This window comes from Aythya marila (genome assembly GCF_965140915.1).
Source record: "Aythya marila genome assembly, chromosome: 4".
NCBI classification, from domain to species: Eukaryota; Metazoa; Chordata; class Aves; order Anseriformes; family Anatidae; genus Aythya; species Aythya marila.
Genome location: NC_139045.1, coordinates 11,610,497 through 11,630,400, shown reverse-complemented (window position 1 = coordinate 11,630,400; position 19,904 = coordinate 11,610,497). Strand labels below are relative to the sequence as shown.

General features: G+C 40.6%; 1 protein-coding gene across 4 annotated transcripts in view; it reads right to left on the bottom strand.

Annotated features, from left to right (window-relative positions):
- FAM13A (family with sequence similarity 13 member A) overlaps positions 1–19,474 on the bottom strand; it is a 126,833-nt gene extending 107,359 nt beyond the window's left edge. For all 4 annotated transcript variants that reach the window (XM_082759779.1, XM_082759780.1, XM_082759781.1 and 1 more), the window contains exons 1-4: positions 19,415–19,474; positions 16,818–17,007; positions 13,906–14,115; positions 3,697–3,877 (exon numbers count right to left, since the gene is read on the bottom strand). In XM_082759779.1, coding sequence (XP_082615905.1) covers positions 3,697–3,877; positions 13,906–14,115; positions 16,818–17,007; positions 19,415–19,441 — 608 coding nt within the window. In that variant the 5' untranslated portion in view covers positions 19,442–19,474. The remainder of the gene's footprint in view (positions 1–3,696; positions 3,878–13,905; positions 14,116–16,817; positions 17,008–19,414) is intronic.
- Positions 19,475–19,904: the final 430 nt, after the last annotated feature.

The window sequence follows — 19,904 nt, the reverse complement described above, 5'->3', positions numbered from 1 at the left end:
TATTCATTATAAATACAGAAAACATGAGATAACCTTTCATTAACCTTTAATTAGAAGAGAACCAGTTTGGTTTATCACACAGCAAGGACACAGGAGAAGTAATGGATAAGATAAAAAGTAATAAGTGTTGAAAGTTTGGGAAATTAGAATAATCACTGAGACATGATATAGAGAAGTGGAATGAGATGAAGGGAATTAAAATGAAGTCTAAATGTTTGCAGAGGTGCTCAATAGGGAGATTTATTCAATTGTAAAACAGCTTCAGTTACCAAGTAGGAAATAGTATGTCCTAATAGTTAAAATGACACTAAAAAATACCTTGTAGAAAGCAATCTTTCACTATCAGCAGATAAACTTTATTCTTTCTGACCCTGAGCATTAGCTACATAGACATTGATTTTAGATGTGTGAGCTACTGACAGAAAAATATCAGGTCTTCCTACGTTAACAGAGGAATTGCTGACAAGCTGGCTGCTAAGCCTTGTTTCCTTGTCCCAGCAAAACACCCCATACACTGCTCTGAACAAAGAATGCAAAGTGAAAGGAATGTTTGCTTCAACCACCGGCTGATATTTAATTTCTGCAGCTAGTTTCTCCAGGAGCTGCCTGTAGTCAGCGGTAAGACAGCCCTTGCCAAGGCAGACTTCAGACAGCCTTGCTCTGGAGCTCTGGACTGCATTCAGAAGATCTCTCTCTGGCTGACTGATTAACCAGCTGGCTAAGACCAATGCCAAAAGTTGGGTGCTGTGAGTTCTTTCTTCCTCCTGTCAAATCTTTGTTGAGTTGATCGGTTTCATCAACTTAAGAATGCATTCATTAACAGAGGGAAAAAAACAGTATTTCAATTGTTGCTCACAATGGTGTCTAGACCATTATCCTGAATTACTCTGAAAAGATAAGATCTGATGAAATCCACAGCTGGATTACCAGATAGTGAAGCTTAGTTTAAACAAAAATCTGCATCCACTCACTCCGAAATATTCGTCTCTTGTAGAAATGCATTACCTATTTGTTAAGTGTCAAGTCTTGCTTTCATTGCCTCTTTTGCTGCACAAGCATTTTGATGTGTGTCACAGCTGCAGGGCTGGCTGCACACATATTCACAAGAGCTCTTGTATCTTCAGTGAACTCTGCCTTTCTCAATCCTCTGTGATGGAATGATTCTTCTCCTCCTATACATAGATCCTATACCTTACAGAAACTGTTAAATCTTTCCTATGCTACCTTATGAGCAGAAATAAGTTGAAGAAACAATTATGGTGCTCTTAGGAAGTATGATTTGGTTTAATCTTGGAAGGCCAATTGCATTTTCAAACTGCAACTCTCTGCATTCTACACCGAAAGGTATGCAGAGCTGATTTTCAAAACTTTTCTGAATCAAGTGATGAGGAGGCTAAAATTATTCATATGGCCACTTGGGAGTTTAAATCAGTGATTTAGGCATTAGATTTAAGAACAAATAGACTATATGAGAAAAACTAAGTCCACTAATACATTTAGACAGAAACTCTCAAACTTTAAAACCTCACCATGTAAATAACAGTGCCCACAGAAATATGATCTTTAAAAACTGGTTTGTTTCTTCTTGTCAGAAATCTGCAGCACTGTGTTTCTACTAACTCTCATACTTGTATATTCCTGTACATACTTTGGTCTTTTGAGTTTTCTTTCTTTTGGAGAGGAAGATTTTTTTTTTGCTTCATAATATGCTTTATGGTTTTCTACTAAGATAGTAAATGCTTTAATGTTTGTATCCTGATGCAATCACCTTCATCCTCTATGAGCAACTACCTTAAGAAGAGGTGGAAGTGTAGACAAAAGGACAAGCTTTGGTATGAACATCTCACCTCTGCAGGTTCTCCCTCTTATCAATGGAAAAAGATGTGTTCCTTTAAAAAGAGAACAAGCTACATCTAGCTTAGGTACGTGGAATTAGCTCAGTATATTACAATCACAGAATTGGCAGGGATGGAAGGGACCTCTGAAGATCATCTAGTCCAACCCTCTGCCAAGCAGGATCACCTAGAGCACACTGCATAGGATACAGCACATTGTGGAGGATGACAATGAACCTTCTGTTTTCTCCCTCTTTAAAGAAGCCTATTTCTGGAGGCTACAGAGGAAGCTTAGGGAGATAGTCTTGTTAGGCAATTAATCTAATCTAAGTCTCATTAGGCAATGCAGCATCATTCTTGAATAAATTTTTGCAAGGGTCAGTACAAATCAGACATTTGCTACAAGGACCATACTCCTCTTTTTTGCAGGTATCACGCATCTTTCAAGACTGATGACCAAACTAAACTCCTTATGTGTCCCCCATGTCTTAGGTCTTGGATGCCAGCCAGCAGTTGTATTACAGACAAGGCCAGGACAAAGATGCTAATGGCACACTACCTCATTGCAGTGACTCAACAGGAACAATCTTGTTTGAGGGCATTCTCACACTTGGAAGTAATTCTTCCCAATACTGCTGCTAGATCCACTAGCATGAATGGCATGTTATCTTTATCAAAGGTTTAAGGAACTTAGCTCCATGAAAGAAACTAGTAAAACTAGTGAATATAGTTGAGAAGTCTCAAAAGGCCAATGGAATCTTATAAACTCCAGACCAGTTTCACAATATACCAGAATGATAAAGAATCCAGAATCATCATCATCTTGAGATCAGACATCAGATCACAAGAGCAAATCTGCAGAGAGTATGTAGTACCATCTAGAAATCATACAGCAGCTGACTGCTGCATGAGTCCTTTTTTCTCCCAGGTACCCTTTCTCAAATCTTTCTGCAGAGAAGTGTCCACATTATTTGATGGCAAAGGAAGAATGTTGCATGAGCATAAGTCTCCTTGCTCTTATACAACCTGCTGTCAACACAGCAATAGAAAACTGACCAACTTCTTTAGCAACACTGCAAAAGAAGACAGGAGAGCAACTCAACACCCTGTCATCGTTTTGGCTGGGACAGACTTCTTCATACAAGCTCATACAATGCTGTGTTTTGGATTTTTTTCTGAAAATAGTGGTGATAATACACTGATGTTTCTGGTTGTTGCAGAGAATTATTTGCATAGAGCCAAAGACTTTTGCTTCTTGTGCTGCCCTGCCAGAGGGGAAGTTAGCAGTGTGTGGGAATCTGGGAGGGGACACAGTCAGGACAGGTGATCCAGGCTGACCAAGGAGATATTCCATACCATGCGACATACCATACTCAGCAATAAAAGCTGGGGTAAAGAAGGAAGAAGGGGGAGATGTCCAGAGTGGTGGTGTTTGTCTTCCCAAGAAACCATTATGTGTGATGAGTCCTGCTTTCTTGGATGTGGTTGAGTACCTGCCTGCTGATGGGAAGGAGTGAATGAATTGTTTAGCTTTGTTCGTGCACACAGCTTTTGCTTTACTTAGTAACCTGTTTTCATCTCACCCTATGAATTCTCATGCTTTTACCTTTCCAATTTTCACCCCGTCCCATCTGGGAAGAGGGAGTGAGTGCCTGTGCGGCACTTAGCTGCCTACCGGGACTACACCACAATGCCCCCAATAAGCGCAAACAATGCCTTAGTACTAAAAATTAATAAGAAGCCCCAGTCATTGCCCCTGCTTGATCATTCTGACCAGTTAGGGTTCTCAGCTATATTTTCAGTCATTTGCTCTATAACGGTTTTTATCAAGATAAGAGGAAAAGTAAAAGCCCCAACTTACTGAAAGCAATTCGGTCCAAACACAGTGGCAAGATTGCAGAGGTTCATCCTGTTCTCTACATGATGTTCAGCAACCTTTATCAGGAACTGGCACAGATACTTCAGCAGGCAGTAATGAGCTTCAGGCAGTTCTTTAAGGAGTTCTTTTAAGTTACTTTCCTTCTGTATGTCATTTCTAGCATCTAGGAAAAACAAAAAGAGAAAAAACATACACATGTATATATGTGTGTGTGTGGTTTTCTACATTGCTGCCGATTTACGTAATGGGTGAGCAAACAATGGGATATAAAACGTAGTCTCATTTCTGTTCTGAGATCAACCCCCTCAAATTTCCTCAGTGCACCTATACCTTCCTCCTGAGGCTTATTACGGCCACCACTGGCGCTGTTTCATGCCTACCTTTACAATATACTGTTTTCCTCAGCAGAAGCAGCAGTGGATAAAGCTAGCAGCATTAGAGCATGTTTATTCCCAACTTCACACAATTACATTTCTGCATGTTATTATCTCTGCTTCCCAAGCCCTATCTCTTACTTTGTTTTTTTAGTTTCCCTGCCCATGATAAACTTCGAAAAGAATAAAGCAAGAATGGTAAAAGAAGGGGGCTCCTGAAATGCAGTGTTGTTAGAATTACAATAGTGCAGTACCTTCAGCAGGTACATTTTATGAAAAGCTCAATTTTGTAGTGTTTCAACACAACAACACACATACTATGACAACTCACAATGACAACTCCATACTAAGTCTTTGATAAGGAGTCTTGCTTAAGGAAAAAAGGGTGTTTAGGGAACTGTTACATTCCATAAGGAGCCTAGATTTGGCCTAATGTTAGAAAATAGCCTTGTAATACTGTACAATCTTCTAGAATTTAAGTATGGATAAAAGCCTGACATTAATCAGTTCAGTACGGGAAAGCAGGACTAAAGCCAACTTCCTTTCATGCTGTACTCTTTTTTTTTTAAGAAAAAAAAAAAAAGAAGCAAAAATTGCATTAACTTCAGAGATGCTGTGCTTATACAGACTCAGGCAGTGAACACAAGCTTGGCCTCACACACAGTTTCTACTTCATTTTGTTTTGCTTCTGGAATTGAACTGAAAAACCACAAAATTTTTTGCTCCCTTTCTCCACATGATTGCTCCCCTTCACCACTTTCCAAAAAGCGATTTGTACCAACCAAAATGTTAGTTTTGCATTTTATTAAAGTAAAATTTTGAAAAAAAAAAAAAATCATAATTCCCCTTCCTTTATGTCAAAACATGCCTTAACACTTGTAAGCACTCATTTCTACTCTCCTCCAAAACACAATTTTATTGTAACTCTCATATACAGTTACTGGGTTTTTGTACAACCACATTTTTAGACAGAACTCAGGCACTAAATGTTTTCCTTACCAATCTAATTACAAGCAGTGTCCATTAGCAGGACTGCATTTCTAACAGTTTTATTGTTATGATCAGCCTTATGAGTTGATGGTTTCAGGGTTGTAAAGCTGTCGTGTAATTGTTTTTTTCTTAGAGAAGGACACGAAGGTTTATTGCTTGACAAAGCCAAAGTGACCTTACATTAAGTTCTTACCCTCTGTGTTCTCTGCAAAAGACTGCCTTGTCCCAAAGTAGCTGCTGGCTTATCATGGGAATAAAGACATCCTGTCCATTCTTAGGGTAACAAAGAATTTTTTCCTTCAGAGGACATTACGATCCTCAGCAAGTAGTTTTACCCAGCACTCAGTCAAAACCAAACTGGCCACAAAAATGAAACTGTATGGTAGGCTAGACTCAACAGGTAGTGGTCAGTGGCCCAAAGCCTACTTGGAGCCAGTAATGAGCAGAGTGCCCCAGGGGTCACTACTGGGTCCAGCCCTGTTTAACATCTTCATCAACGATCTGGATGATGAGGTAGAGTGCACCCTCAGTAAATATGAGGATCGCATGAAACTGGGAGGAGTGGCTGACTCACCAGAAGAGAGGGCACCTTGACGGGCTGGACAGGTAGGCGGACAAAAACCTTGTGAAGTTCAACAAGGAGAAGTGCAGAGTCCTGAACCTGGGAAGGAACAACTCTAGACACCAGTATATGCTGGGGACCACCCAGCTATAAAGCAGCTCTGCAGAAATGTATACACCACGTTGAACACGAGTCGGCAGCATGCCCTTAGTGTTAAGAAGGCCAATAGTATTCTTAGCTGTATTATGCAAAAGTATCACCAGAAGGTCAAGATAGGTGATCCTTTCCCTTTACTCAGCACTGGTGAGGCTACACCTGGAGTTCTGTGTCCAGTTCTGGGCCCCCCAGTACAAGAGACATATGGACATACTGGAAAAAGTCCGACGGAGGGCCACCAGGATGATCAAGGGACTAGAGCACTTCTCCTATGACAAAAGGCTGAGAGCATTAGGACTGTACAGCCTGGAGAAAAGGAGGCTCAAGGAGGAGCCTCCTCATGTGTATAAATACCTGAAGGGAAGATGCAACGAAGACAGAGCCATATTTTCAGTGCTTCCAGGTGATGGGACAAGAGGCAATTGACACAAATAGGAACACAAGAGGTTCTGCCTGGACATCAGGAAGCACTTGTGCTGTGCAGATGACAGTGCGCTGGAACAGGTTGCCCAGAGAGGTTGTAGTCTCTCTCCTTGGAGATCTTCAACAGCCACCTGGACTTGGTCCTGGGCAACCTGATTCAGGTGTTCCTGCTTGAGCAGAGGGTTGGACAAAATGGCCTCCAGAGGTCCCTTCCAATCTCAGCCATTCTGTGAAAAATTCTAAATCTTCAAGACTTGTCTATAGTCAATAATATGCAATAAACGAGGCTGGGTCTGAAACTGTTCAGCAACTAGCTGCTGCCTGTTGTACATCCTCCTAGTACCATGCAGAGAAGACTGGCAGGAAAATATCCCATGCCTTGCCTTGCCAGCACAAAGACTTTGAAGAAAAGGACATTTTACACTGCCCCAACATTTTTGCTTTGAAAAGGCTGTGAACATAGTGCAAGGCATGTATAAGTATGTTTCACAATTTTCATCTTCATTTTTACTTTTGATTTCCCAGAAATATTCCAGGGCTGGATTGCACAGTATTCTAGGTATAGCATCCTTTAGAAAGAGGTTAGCTGTGTAAATTACCAATCTGTATAAAAATATCTAAAAGTGATCCCCAAAATTCATGATTTCTCTTTTACAACCAGATATTTTTGTGGCTAATAAACAGGACTTATCGTGCATATCATTTGGGAAGCAAATTAAATTCTATATGTATGCACTTGTCACTTCATAGAGGCACATCCGAGATTTCATCTGCTACTAGGCTTCAGTTTCCTGCCTTATATGACATGCAGTAAAAGGCGAGAAAAGTCTTTGGAAGTTTTATACTCACAGAATGCTAATTTTTATCTCTCTGTTTTGATACCACATACTTAATAAGAATTACTTCATGAGAGCAGGCCAAAGTTTAAAATGCCAGTTAAATTATAGAACCAGACATTTCAACTAAGTGATTAACTATATTCTTTTCTGCTGCAGCTAAGAAATTATCTCCATCAAAGAAAGCAAGTGTCAAATATGCATGAAGGAAATATGCAAAAATCTCACTTGCTTATTTATGGCAAGAGTTTCTTTGAAAAATATTTTGAGATATAGAGAAAAAAATATCATGACTTCATTACAATGAATCAGCTTGCTAAGAGTAGGAAATCTGACTTGTTTTTATTTCTGCAGCAAAATTTCACAATGCCCCTAGAAGTCTATGTTAAGTTGAATAACAATAAGGAATTTAATGGATTTGTATTTTCACTGATAAACCGGAATGGACAGTCCCTGACTTGATTACTAATTATCTTTTCATGAAGCTCAAAGAAAACCAAACCAAAACTAATTTCCCCATAGAGAGAACACTGAATTTCACCTTGTAACATACTTCTGTTTGAATAACAAAACAACTGCTGCACAGTGTTTTTTTTTTTTTGTTTTTTGTTTGTTTGTTTGTTTTTTTTTTGTTTTAACTATGAATTGTTTGCAGTTATGATAAGGAATGGCAAAGCCCCCACTCAGGAAAAAAAACAAAAAACATTTCCTACTACCATCTCCCCACCACCTAATTAGGGAATGCCCCTGAGAACTAATTGCCTTTCTGAACCTCCCACTGGGGCATTTGATTGACAGGTGCTTTTCCATTTACTGAAGGATTTTCCATCCTTTTAAAACCAGAAAGATGCTAATAACCTCCACAAAATATTTTGAAGACAGATTTGCCCTGACTACACACAAAGCTAGTGGCCTCATGATACCAACTCTATTTAGTGGGTCTGATGTCCTTGGTCATTAAACACGATTTAGTACGTGGTGTGGACCAGAGATGCTTATTTCTGGACACAACAAAACCTTTGTTCCCTCCTCAGTACTATCTTAGTATCAGGTGTGTTCTGCTTTCACTTCTGTCCTTTTAGGAACACAGACAGATATCAGACCATAAGACCTTCAGAAACTACACTAATTGAATGTCACAGAACCACTGAACAGCAGGAGACAGAAAACCCATTCACTGAGCCGTGAAATTCTTTGCCCTGCTGAAAGGGGAACAAGAAAATCTCTCTCTATGTCCCCCTTTTCCAGTGAAAAGGCAAGGGAAGGATATTGAACCTTCCTCCCAATGCAATTCAAAAATCAACAAATTTGTTAATTATCCTGCTGCTGAGACTTGAGCTTTATTTTTAAAAGCTACTAATTACCGTTATACTGAATTCAGAGAGTAATGTGCATGTACAGTGTAACATGCACTTTGCACATTTTGCGGGACGAATGGAAATTAGCTTCCATTCAAATAAATCAGTTTTTCAACTTATTGGAGAGCCCAAATATTTGTGCGTCATGACAGATGATTTCCTGTAGTGCTCTTCCTTCTTTTGTCCACCTGCTAGACAATATTCCAATTTGTCTCAAAATCAATCATAAAAGTTTACTCAGCTGGTAGTGACCATCAGGGAAACATTAAGGTACCAGAGCTGTTTACACTACCATACAGACAAGCATCAAGTGTATCAAAGCCCTAAGCTTATGTAGTTGCCTAATTTTGCAAGGTACAAGATGTCCTGTGGAAGTAAGACTACCAAGAGCATTCTTACTTATTAAATTAGATTACAGAGTGCAGCATGAAGCTAAGCATATGCTGCAGTGCCTTGAGATGAGACAAATGAGCTTGTCAATAATAGAAACAGCAGAGTGCCAGTCTTTCAAAGGCAATTCAGAAACCTATATTTAAATCATATTTAATATTATTACTATGTATTTAAATCACATAGAAATACCCCCAGCTACCAAAACACTTGTTACTTTCAAGCACAGTACTTTCCTTGGCATATCGAGCTTTTGCTAGGGAATTGCTGCTGAGGGGCAGAAGTCAAGGAGGCAACTGAAAACAGCAGGCACTCTCTAAAAATGTTAATTAAGTAGAAACAGGAGCCTCAACAGTGTAGGAGGCACAGACAAGTTTGCAAGCGTGTTTTCAGTCTCGCTTAATTTCAGTATACACCCACAGATCACAAGAGGGACATAGGATGAACCATTGGAAAATATTTCTGTACATATTGAATTTCTTTGACACACTCCTGGCACGATCTAGCTCTCCAATCAATCCCTCTTCATGCTACTCCTTCTCCTTACAGAGCATGCTGTCTGAACATCACCAAAGGTACAGATGCCAGCAGACAGGTGCGTGTAACTTGTTCATTTCCCACATGGTCTGACCCCAAACAACTCCAGCCTACAAGCACTGAAACTCTATCAGCATGGCGCCGTGCCCTAGCTAATTACCTCTGCTGTGAGGCAAGGAAGAGAGTCTAGGGCTCAGCGTCATGTTATCACGTCTGCATAGCTTTCAGCTGCCTTGCATACTACCAGCCTGGAGGGCAGACAGAAGAGCTTGCATCTGTCTGTAGCTATCAACGTGCCTCTAGAAGTCAATCTCTGGCACAGAGGCAGCAGGCTGTACGCTGCAGTCGCCACTACACTGTGTTTGCTAGGCTAGGCTGCTGAAGGAATCAAAGTGTTTCTTTCTTCCTCCACAATCACCAGGAAGTGGGACTCCAGCCTCTGCCAGGAAGTGATTTGCTTCAGACAAGGCTCTGCCCCAGACGAAAAAAATAAAAAAAAAAATTACACCTTGCTGCCATCAGAAGCAGAAATGCAGAAAGTCCTTGCCACGAGAAGGTTGTCATCGCAATTCAACTTGAGACTCTTTGCTCTCTGTCATTAAAGCACTTCACAGAGCTGTATTTACCCTCCGTCACTATACTGGGAACAGTTGTCCTGTTACTTCTTTTGCAGCTCTGCTGAGTGTTGCCATCTGCACAAGAAAGCTGGTTCCAAATGTTTTCAGTGTACAGCAAGTCTCTTCAGCACGTAGAAAACAGAAGTGTCATGTGTTGTTCCAAACCAGAATAGCATCAAAATGACAATAAAAGCTAACAGGGAAAGGTTAAAGACATGCCACTATAGCCTGGAGAGCCACAGACAACTAGTGAATCTGATTTATTCCAGTTATTGCAGTTACAGTGGTTAAAGAGTCAGCTCTCATTTGTTCATTTTCACACCCACTATTCAGGTTGAAGTTTGACCTCTAAAATCCCCCAACACAATTTGTATTTTTGGTCCTGCCTGTTCATGTAGCTCAAGCAGCTGATGGCTACCAAGTGTTCCCTAAAATGACTCGTTGATCCAGGAGGGAGCTCATCCTTCCCTTCCACCACCTCCCATCCTTCTCCCTGAGCTTTCAGAGCTGTTCACTAGCACTACACAAAACCTTGTCAGCTGTAACAGTTTGTGAGGGGAGGGGTGTGAGAGACAGAACTCTCATCTAGCTGCTACATACTGAAAAATGCAAATTTTTCAGTGATCAAATAGCATTCAACTTAATTAGACTCAGTGCCAAAGGAAGACAGGAGCCTACATTTCACTGTGCCCCTTCTGGAGAAGGAATGCAACAAAGAAGAAAAAGAAAAAAAAATCACATAATGGAAAAACTTTCTGCATGCTAAAAAGGATAACAGCAATCTGCCTTGCTAAAAGCAAGTGACCTGTGAAAGGGGTAAGAGCTGTGCATACAGAGCTTGTTCTCAGTATGTACAAATGTCTTAAGAGCCAGTGATTGGGTTAAAAAATTAAGAAATGAAAAGCCAGAAGGAATAAACAAGCTCAAATGGATCTCTGTACAGGAGCTACTGATTACTTCCAAATGAGGTTTCTGAAAGAAGTATCTTTCAGTCATCCTGTTCTCCAGCAAAACTGCAGGCACAGAGCAGATTGTAGTGGACATTTTTGACCCCAGGACCCCCTGCAAAAAGCAATGTTCATATTTGTCAGGCACTCTGAGAAGACCAGTCAACACAAAGATCACTACCAGTGTGTCTCTATTCTGTACTTGCTACACGTCTCCGACAACGCCATTTACAGATGGAGACCCTTCTCAACTCCCACTGCCACTGTCCTTCTCCAAGGGTAGAGAGGAAAGGAAAGGTCAGGATGCAGCAGACTGCCCATAGGATACGTTACGTGATGTTTTCTGGAACTGCATAGTCTTGGAATTACTCTGAATATTTATATAATCAGCATTGCGTCAGGATTTAGCAGCAGCATGCACATTTCACACTGTTGTTGCACAGGCTTCTGATAGCATGCCAAACCAGCTGTGTGGACTTCCTGAACTACCAACGTATCACATTTCTCTTTTCCAATAGAGGGCAGATCATTTACTCTTTGGTTTGGTAATGTGGACTATACCCTGCTTTAAAAAGGATTACAATCTCAGGTAGGATTTTCAGTCCAGCTATTTTTAACTGGGGGGATCACTCCCTAACATTTTTTATATGACGGAAAGTAACTGTGTATTATTTTCAGGCCACACTTTTAGCTGATTTAAAAGATTCTGATACCAATCGCTGAAAATATTCCAAAGGAATTCTAAACTGATTACAAAAAAATCAAAACAAAACAAAAACAGAAAACAAAAACAAAACAAAACAACAACAAAAAACACATTTCCCATGCAAAGCTTCAACAGAGGGGAATACAGAGGTTGTAACAGAGCTTGTAACTGCCTTCACTGTAGACATAGAGTGAAGTGGCTCCAGATTCAAAGGTATTTTTTAATAACCTGTTGGCTCAGAAACACCTTGACCTACTTTCTTCATAGTTTACAAAAAGAACACCCAGGCATGCTTGCTGTTGGTACCATTTTGCAACAAATACCCTTGCACATACTTTGATAAGTGAATAGATAATTCCTCCAATCGTGCACAGTTGGTTGATCATTTAACTGTAAACACAGGCCCATCGACCACTGCAACTAATCTGAACCCTATGAAAGTAATCAGTACCTTTCAGAGCAATTTATGATACATTTTCCAGTGCATGAAAAAAAAACAGCAATTCAGTTTTCTGCAAACTTCACCAAAACCTTCCCCTTGCCATAACAGCTAACCCTAATAAAAAAATATAATGGAACTAGAACTAGAGGTTATTGTACAATACATGCAAACTTAACTGTAAAGGTACATCACAGCTAAACATACTTCTGGAGAACCGGGTTTGTGATTTACACCAGTAACTTTTATTTGAAACAGCAAGTCTGCTAAGTATGGATATGTATCTCATTTCCATAGAAATCACTGGGGAATTTTGTATTTCCTGTGGGAAGCAAGAATGAATGAGACTTTCCACAAACAGCACAGTTCACAAAGTACATCAATAGTTTCTGGCGCAATACAGTGATATGACCTTTGTGGGGACAGGGATGCAGAATAGGGAACATGCAACTTATACAAAAAATCCACTTAAAGTGATTTAAGTGAAGGAACATAATTAAATGCATCTCATGAGTCAGACATGGATAAATCTAAGAGATCCAAAAGAAAGCACAGCTATGACCAAAAAATAAAAATAAAAAAGGGACTTTCTAAAACAACAGCACCTTCCTACCCAGCACTTCCTGAACCCTGTCCTTGGGCCCCAGACAACTTTACTAAATAATATTTTACAGAGAAAGGTATTGTACACAGCCCACATACAACCTGATTATTACTTTACTGACTGCACTTAGGGAAAGGCAGAGTTCTTCTCCAGCATACCCTTAAGAGTCTATAGAGCCACAGACAGGAAAGGAAGACGTGGTTGTGTTCTCCCTGCTCCAGGCAATAACTAAACTTCATCTCCACTGCAGGCCAAAAAAAGTGGGAGGGAAACCTGAGGACAACAGTGTGAAAACTTTGCACTGTTTTCCACTGGGGATCTGTTCAGAGGGTGTTCCTCCACATCATTCCTCCTCTACATGTATCCTATTTGCCTGCTTTACTGGAAAGAGTGTGTCTTGAGTAACATGTACCCACTCACTTCTCAGCTTCTTAGGAAGATGGCAAGAAGAGGCATCAACTGCCTGCAGCAAAAGAACTCCCACTGACCCAGATGGTCCAGGAACAGGGCCAACCACCGTCTAGTCTGCATAACAATATGGACTAATACTGATGGATTAGATCAACAAATCATTTAGGCAAACAGTCGTGCAAGTTTCAACTTTCTAAAGCTGAAATGATGTTCTTCCTTACAGATTATCTACTACTTAAAGGTTAAAAAAAAGTAAAATCTTCCAGGTTCTGTGCTATGATTGGTAAAGGTAAAGTCTGTTGTTACTTGCAAACTGTCTTGTTTCTGATGGCCAATCACATCACTCAGTGAGAAGTGGAAATTTAGACAATATATGATTTGGGGCTCAGTGGATAATAAATGTGATTGGCAGATGAGGTTGTTATAAAATTTCAGAGTCCATTAGAATGAAATTCCAAGTACTCACTCTAGCAAAACGGAAGCAAACCTGTGTCCTAGAGAGACTGCAGTTATTGTCTTCAAGCTTGCTCTAACAAACCAATTGATAATTTCACTTTATATTTTGCAGATATAACAGGACTGGAAAAGCATAAATAGTCCAGATTTTACCAAAAATGCAATAAACAGTTTTCTCTCTCTTCTAACGCCATTGTGATTTCTGCCAAGACTCAGAATTGCACATCTGGGAGACGCCTGGGAGCAGATGATTAAAGCTAAAGTCAAAGGAAATACAGAACAAAGTATGTAAGCTAAGAAACAGAGAATATTGCTTATGATGTCTGCATAAAATTCTCCTGAAAGAAAGCACACCGAAGGATGGAAATTTTTACCTCTCACTTACCCTGGTAAAGCTGAATGAACTTGGGCTGTAAGGCAGAGCTGATAATCCCATCTGGCAACTCTCTCAAAAATAATTTCAGAAGACTGGCTGCCGAGTACACATCGCCATCTTTAACTAGCTCCACCTCTTCTCCACGCTCGTACTGCAGACGCAACTGTTCCACCATTTTCATGCTGCCGTTTACCCTGAAGAGACCTTCTTGGGCCATACCTATAATTATGTATTACACATGAGGATGGTCGGAACTAAGACACTACTAATATAATAAAACAGATATTCTATTGTGAATGATACACTACCATCAATACAAAGGAGGACAATTAGTACTATGCAGTTTAAAAAGATCTTATTTTTCCCCTAGAAACTCCAATGGTCAAGTATTGGGTTATGATAACTTAATAAATACTGCTGACTAGATCTTGAGGCCTGGGATACTCTATGAAAACCCACAACACCCTTTGGCATTGCTGTAACATGCAAATATCTCACACCATGCAGAAATCAATTGAGATGGCTGCATTTTGCATCAGTACACTTCAACTGAGAAGAATCCAGGTTCTACAGACCTTTCAAAATTGTTTCACAGCAGCAGTAACTCTATAATAAGCACCACAGCTTCACAATAGCAGAAAATCTCTGAGATCAAATGCATATTTTGGACAGCACGAGGCCCAAAGTATTTCACTATGAAAATAAAAATTATCAATCATTTCAGGCCAGACAACCCACACCCAGTGAAGGTTTCCATGGAGGAAGTGAGATGAATCATATTGTATCAAGCATCACTTTTTAGGCATATGCTGAGATTCAAAAACTTTAGGAAAACATGTGCCTAAAGCTCAACTCGGTAAATTAATTTTTCACTAAAACATTTTCACAAGAACTCTGCTTTTTCTGATACAGTGGCTATAGACCTGCTTATTCTTCTTTAGAAGCATAACACTAAGATGATTGAAATATAAGATATATGGTTTTCATTAGTTCAGTGTGGTCATTGCTAAGCAGGAGCCTGACAGAACACTGCCAGTTCAAGAAATCAATACTGCTGCAGCAGACCTTGTAAGGAAAAGCAATCTCTTTTATGGGACCAGCAAACAAACTGATCTAGTAAGAAAAAAAATGGACAGACTTTCAAACACTTAAGCTTTTTACTTGACTAATGTAAGATACAGTTTACAGATCTTGTATTCCTGTATTCGCAACAAAACACTCCAATGTGACACGCTGTACTGCCATCTGGGGGACAACAGGAAACACCACATCTCAGTAATTCTGCAGCATAAATTGAACAGAGCCCCCATCCAGATAAAATGTCCTTTGTTCTTTCCCAAACAGTCATTTATAGAAATAAATACAGGCTAGAACCCACTTGGATCAGTAATCAAATATTTCTAAATTCAGTATAGGAAAACTTGGTTTCACCTATAAATTTGAAAATAAGCAGTTTAATACAAACTTCGTTCAAGAATGTAGCTACCCAAAAGTTGGCTCAGCTTTTTCAAATGGGTAGTCAATTCCCTGTGAGCTGGAAGAGAGCCTTTGAAATGGCTTGACTTAAAAAGGCCTACGGTGCCTATTACTGCATCTTTGCAAAACAGGAGACATACTGAACAAACAGTACACATGCTTGGCAGAACACGATGCCTCCTAAGAGTTTGTGTTCATACCTGGGGCTCTGTTTAAAATGTTTTCATGGTTAACATCACCATTATTTCACAAAACAAACTGTGGGTGAGAACAGAACAACCATTTCAAGAATTTCCCACGTAAGAGGGCATATTTGAGATCTTCCTTGCAGTCTTGAGAAAGAGAATGGATTATATGCTTATCAAGACTGGATAATCACCTTGGCATTTAGAAGACCAACTAATCTTGCTGCAGAGTAGAGGACTTGGCTTGTTCAGTTCATATTTGGGAAACACTTGTGTGGGATGCAGACCTTTTTATGGAAGGCAGAGTATAGCCCACAACTTGCAATCAAGAGGGTTTGTCAACTTTGGTTTTGATTAAACCTGAATGATGCAAGATCTCTTCCCATCCTTGCTTTTTTACTGTTCTAGCAGACTACTTTAAAGCAAGGTGAAGTAGATCAAGCAAAACGCTACTGTGGAATATAGGTAGGATTATGCTTTAAATTTCCACTGTACCTTAATCTAAGCTAACTTTCATGCTGTGTTTGCATCTACCAGCTTCTAAGGGTCTATCAAGACACAGACATGGAATCTTAAGACTCTGTAATGGGATTATCATTACTGAGCAGCTAAAAGAAAGACCTTAGGGTAAAAACAGATGCAGCTTCTTACAAGATGAAATTGCCGCCATGAAATCTTTTCCAGGGCAGAACAACTGCTACAGGATACATCTGTGCACCAACAGTGCTCTAGATTTCTAGATGTATTTCATCAACAGGGAATGAAGTCCCATGAAATGAATGCAAACAAAGGCTAAGAATTTGACACCTACCTCCCCGAGGGGGTTCAAAATAACTGAAATCTAACTGAAAACCTGCAAGAACATGTATTCCCATTCAGTAACATATTCTCATGGGATTTGTATGTGCACATGAATGTCTCTATATAGATATTTATGTCTTCTCACTGTCAGAAACTGTGAAATAGTCGAATGTTTTGCAACTAGAAAATGACACAAAGCTTCAAAATGAAATACACTTTGTTTATAAAACTGAACAGCTTACTAATGAGCATGTGGTGTTTCATAACACTGTAGTTTATAAACATCCCATTAAATAGTAAATTCAGTATCAGAGATGGAGAAAAAGAAACAAATCACACAGTAATATTCACTGCATGTGGTTAGCACCACAGTCCTATTCGGGACAAAAAAAAATAAATAAATCTTTTCCCTTTGAAGAGACTTACATATAGAGGCAAAAGTAATTTCATTAAGCTTACCGTGCTGGGTCAGGTACTCAACTATATTCCACACAACTATTGGGATGCCATTCTTGCTTAGTCCCTGCTGCTGGAGCTCCAGAAGACTCACACCAAACACCTTTGGATGGGTTGTGTCCTTCTGCTTGTTCAGTGGAAGTGAGGCTATCTTCTTCATGTCCTCCTTCAATCTCACAGCCGATTTACTTTGCTTAAAGAATCACAGGAAAAATGTGCATTAGTCTTGTTTGCTGCAGAAGGTTGCATGGTTACAACATGAGCATATCCATCAAAATTGGCTTTTATGTTCCAGAATAAGATTTTGGTCTTACTTCCTTTTAATTCATAGGAAAGTCACTGTGAAGTAGAAAAATGTAACTGAGAGAAAAAAAAAAAAAAAAAAAAGAGTGTATATCTGGAAAAGAGTCTAAGTAGCATATAATTAGGATAAGGGAGAAAGATACTTTTGTATGCAAGCTTGTTACTAGAGTAAGAAGTAATTTTGACTCACAGGAGGGTGCTTTTGTAACTCATGCAGTTCAGTTTCAACAAAAATCAACCAAACACATGAAAAATCCCAATACAACATAATCAGTTCAGGGTGTATCCAGAATGCCTGTCAGTCTCTGAGGGTTCTCTAGGGAAGGTTCACTGCATCTTTCTTCTAAATGCTACTCCCTGAGGATTCATTTTGGCCACTGCCAGCTGAGATGGACCCTTACAAAAGATTTTATGGTATGTTTAGTATCTACTAAGTCTGCAGTTTAAGTACAGAGATTTCAAAGTTAGCAGGGAGGAGGTAATCGAATCACATCCAATATGTGGGGAAAGGATCAGACCAGCTTCAAATGCAAACATCCCATAGCTTCTTCTGGAGGCACAATATACATCTGGAAGACATTCTCACAAGTTTTGAACTGCAGTGGCAGAAAAAACATGAGACAATATTCAATAAGACCCGAGGGAATCACATAATTTAGGATTAATTTTGGAATGCTGAAATCTAAATAATCATATGGTATTATCGGTTTGGAAAGACAGCCAAAGGCAGAACAACATAACCCACCAGAGTTGTGACTTCCATACATACCTAAGCATCATTTCTCTAACACAGACAAGCAGAATAGAACTCAGTAAACCTCACTCAAGAGGAAATAAGTATTTCTACTGATGTTTCTGATGTTTTCCCCATGTTGCTGACATCAGTTCCCCATGTTGCTGGAACAGTGGGCCACTGATACCACAGAGTTCAGTCTATTAGGTTAAGAAGTCACCACTAGTGCAATGCATAAAAATCAATATATTCCTACAATGTTTTAGTAAAAAATAGGCAGTAGAAACCTTACAAAAAATTACAATATTCTTTATACTTAACACAAGAAACTGCTCAGACTCTTGCCTGGGTCTTGGCGCTTGACTGCATAAGGATAAGGTGTACAGCTTTTTTTTTTTTTAAACAAATACTTAAAACTTCTTTGTTGATGACATGATATTCTTGCTGCAGTTTGTAATGAACCTAAAAATCTGAACAGGGTTGCTATTATGCCTGACTGTACATCCAGATATAATATATCTGACAGTTCATTTCTTCTACTCTGCTGTACCTTTCCCATTAAAAATATATTCCTGGAGTACACGTGGGTTCTATAGTTCCAGGTACTATGCAACACTTATCTGATCTTTATGAAACACATTACTTGTATAAATATGTTTTTTATTTGTGAAACATCATTACAATATATAAATAAAACCAGCGCTAACAGTGAACACTTTTTTAATTCTTTACAGCAAACACCACATGTGTAAATTACTGAACTGTAATTTGACCGACTTGTTAAAGCACCTCGTCACGTATCTCTTTTTAAAAAGAGATGTTTCCATTGAGGGTTAAATGGGCAATATATGATTTTCACTTCAGGTGGATACATGCCAAAGAAAAAGCTACATAACTTGGGTTCAGTTCACAAGACAGCAAAAATCCTGAGCAGTTTACAGGCAGCCGTGGTGCTTTAGGGAACTTTTTGCTTAGAACAGGCCTCCAGTTACCCCCACAAAAAGTCTTGTTCAAGCGAAGAGCTCCGGCCTGTTGCCATTTTAGCGCTCAAAACACAGAGCTGAAATTCCTTGCTCAAACTCATAATTTACATCTGCAAGACAACCGAGAGACGTTTCCCGCGCCTGCAGGAACAGAGGGGTAAATTGTTAGACTCCTTTTGGGATCTGGCAGGGATATGTTAACCAAGGAGAAAAATTTAAGGGCAGTTATTTCAGATACATGCTGAATCAAAATCAAAGCGCCGCCTCGAAACCGCTCTGAGCATTCACTGTTAGGCGACTTTCGGCAAGGAAGACTTGATGCTACAAGAGGAAAAGTTGTAAAAGAATGTAACTGACTATAACTGACGGCAGAAACTTACAAAAGCAACACTCCCAGCACAAAAGCAGCCCGGGACGGCGCGTTTGCAGCTCACCCAGCCCAGTTCTACAGGCGGTCACCCCCTCCTCCCCCCGCGACTGCTCCCGTTCTCCCCGTCCCGGCCGCGATCCGCAGCCTCTCCCCGTCCCCGTCCCCGTCCCCGTCCCCGTCCCCGTCCCCGTCCCAGGGCTGCCCCACTCACGCAGATGGCCAGCGCCCCGGCCCCCATGCTGCCTGCCCGCCGGCCGGGCCCGGCTCCCGCAGCCCGCCCGCCTCCGCTGGGCCCGGCAGCCCCCTCCGAGCCGCCGGCCCGCCCCGCCGGCCCGCCCCTGCCTCTGCCCCCGCAGCCCGGGGGGGAGCAGCGCCTGCCCCCTGCTCCTCACGCTGCTGCATGGCCCCCCCAGAGAGCAGCCGAAGGGGTCTTGGGCTTTTTTTTTATTAGGGGGGCTCCTCCGGCTTGGCTGCCACCCCTCAGTCGCCCCCGGTTGAGCGGGGAGCAGTGTGGGGAGAGGCAAGGCTCAGCGCGTTTTGGTGCCCCAAAATCCACTTTGTGGAGTGGAAGGAAAAGCAGCGGGGCCCTTAGGGAGTGTGTGCGGTGTGTAGGTCACGACTGCTTGTGGTCCTCACACACCGACAGGTTAACAGAGCCGATCAGCATGACGTGAAGTCTGTGCAGGATGCATACTCCTTTG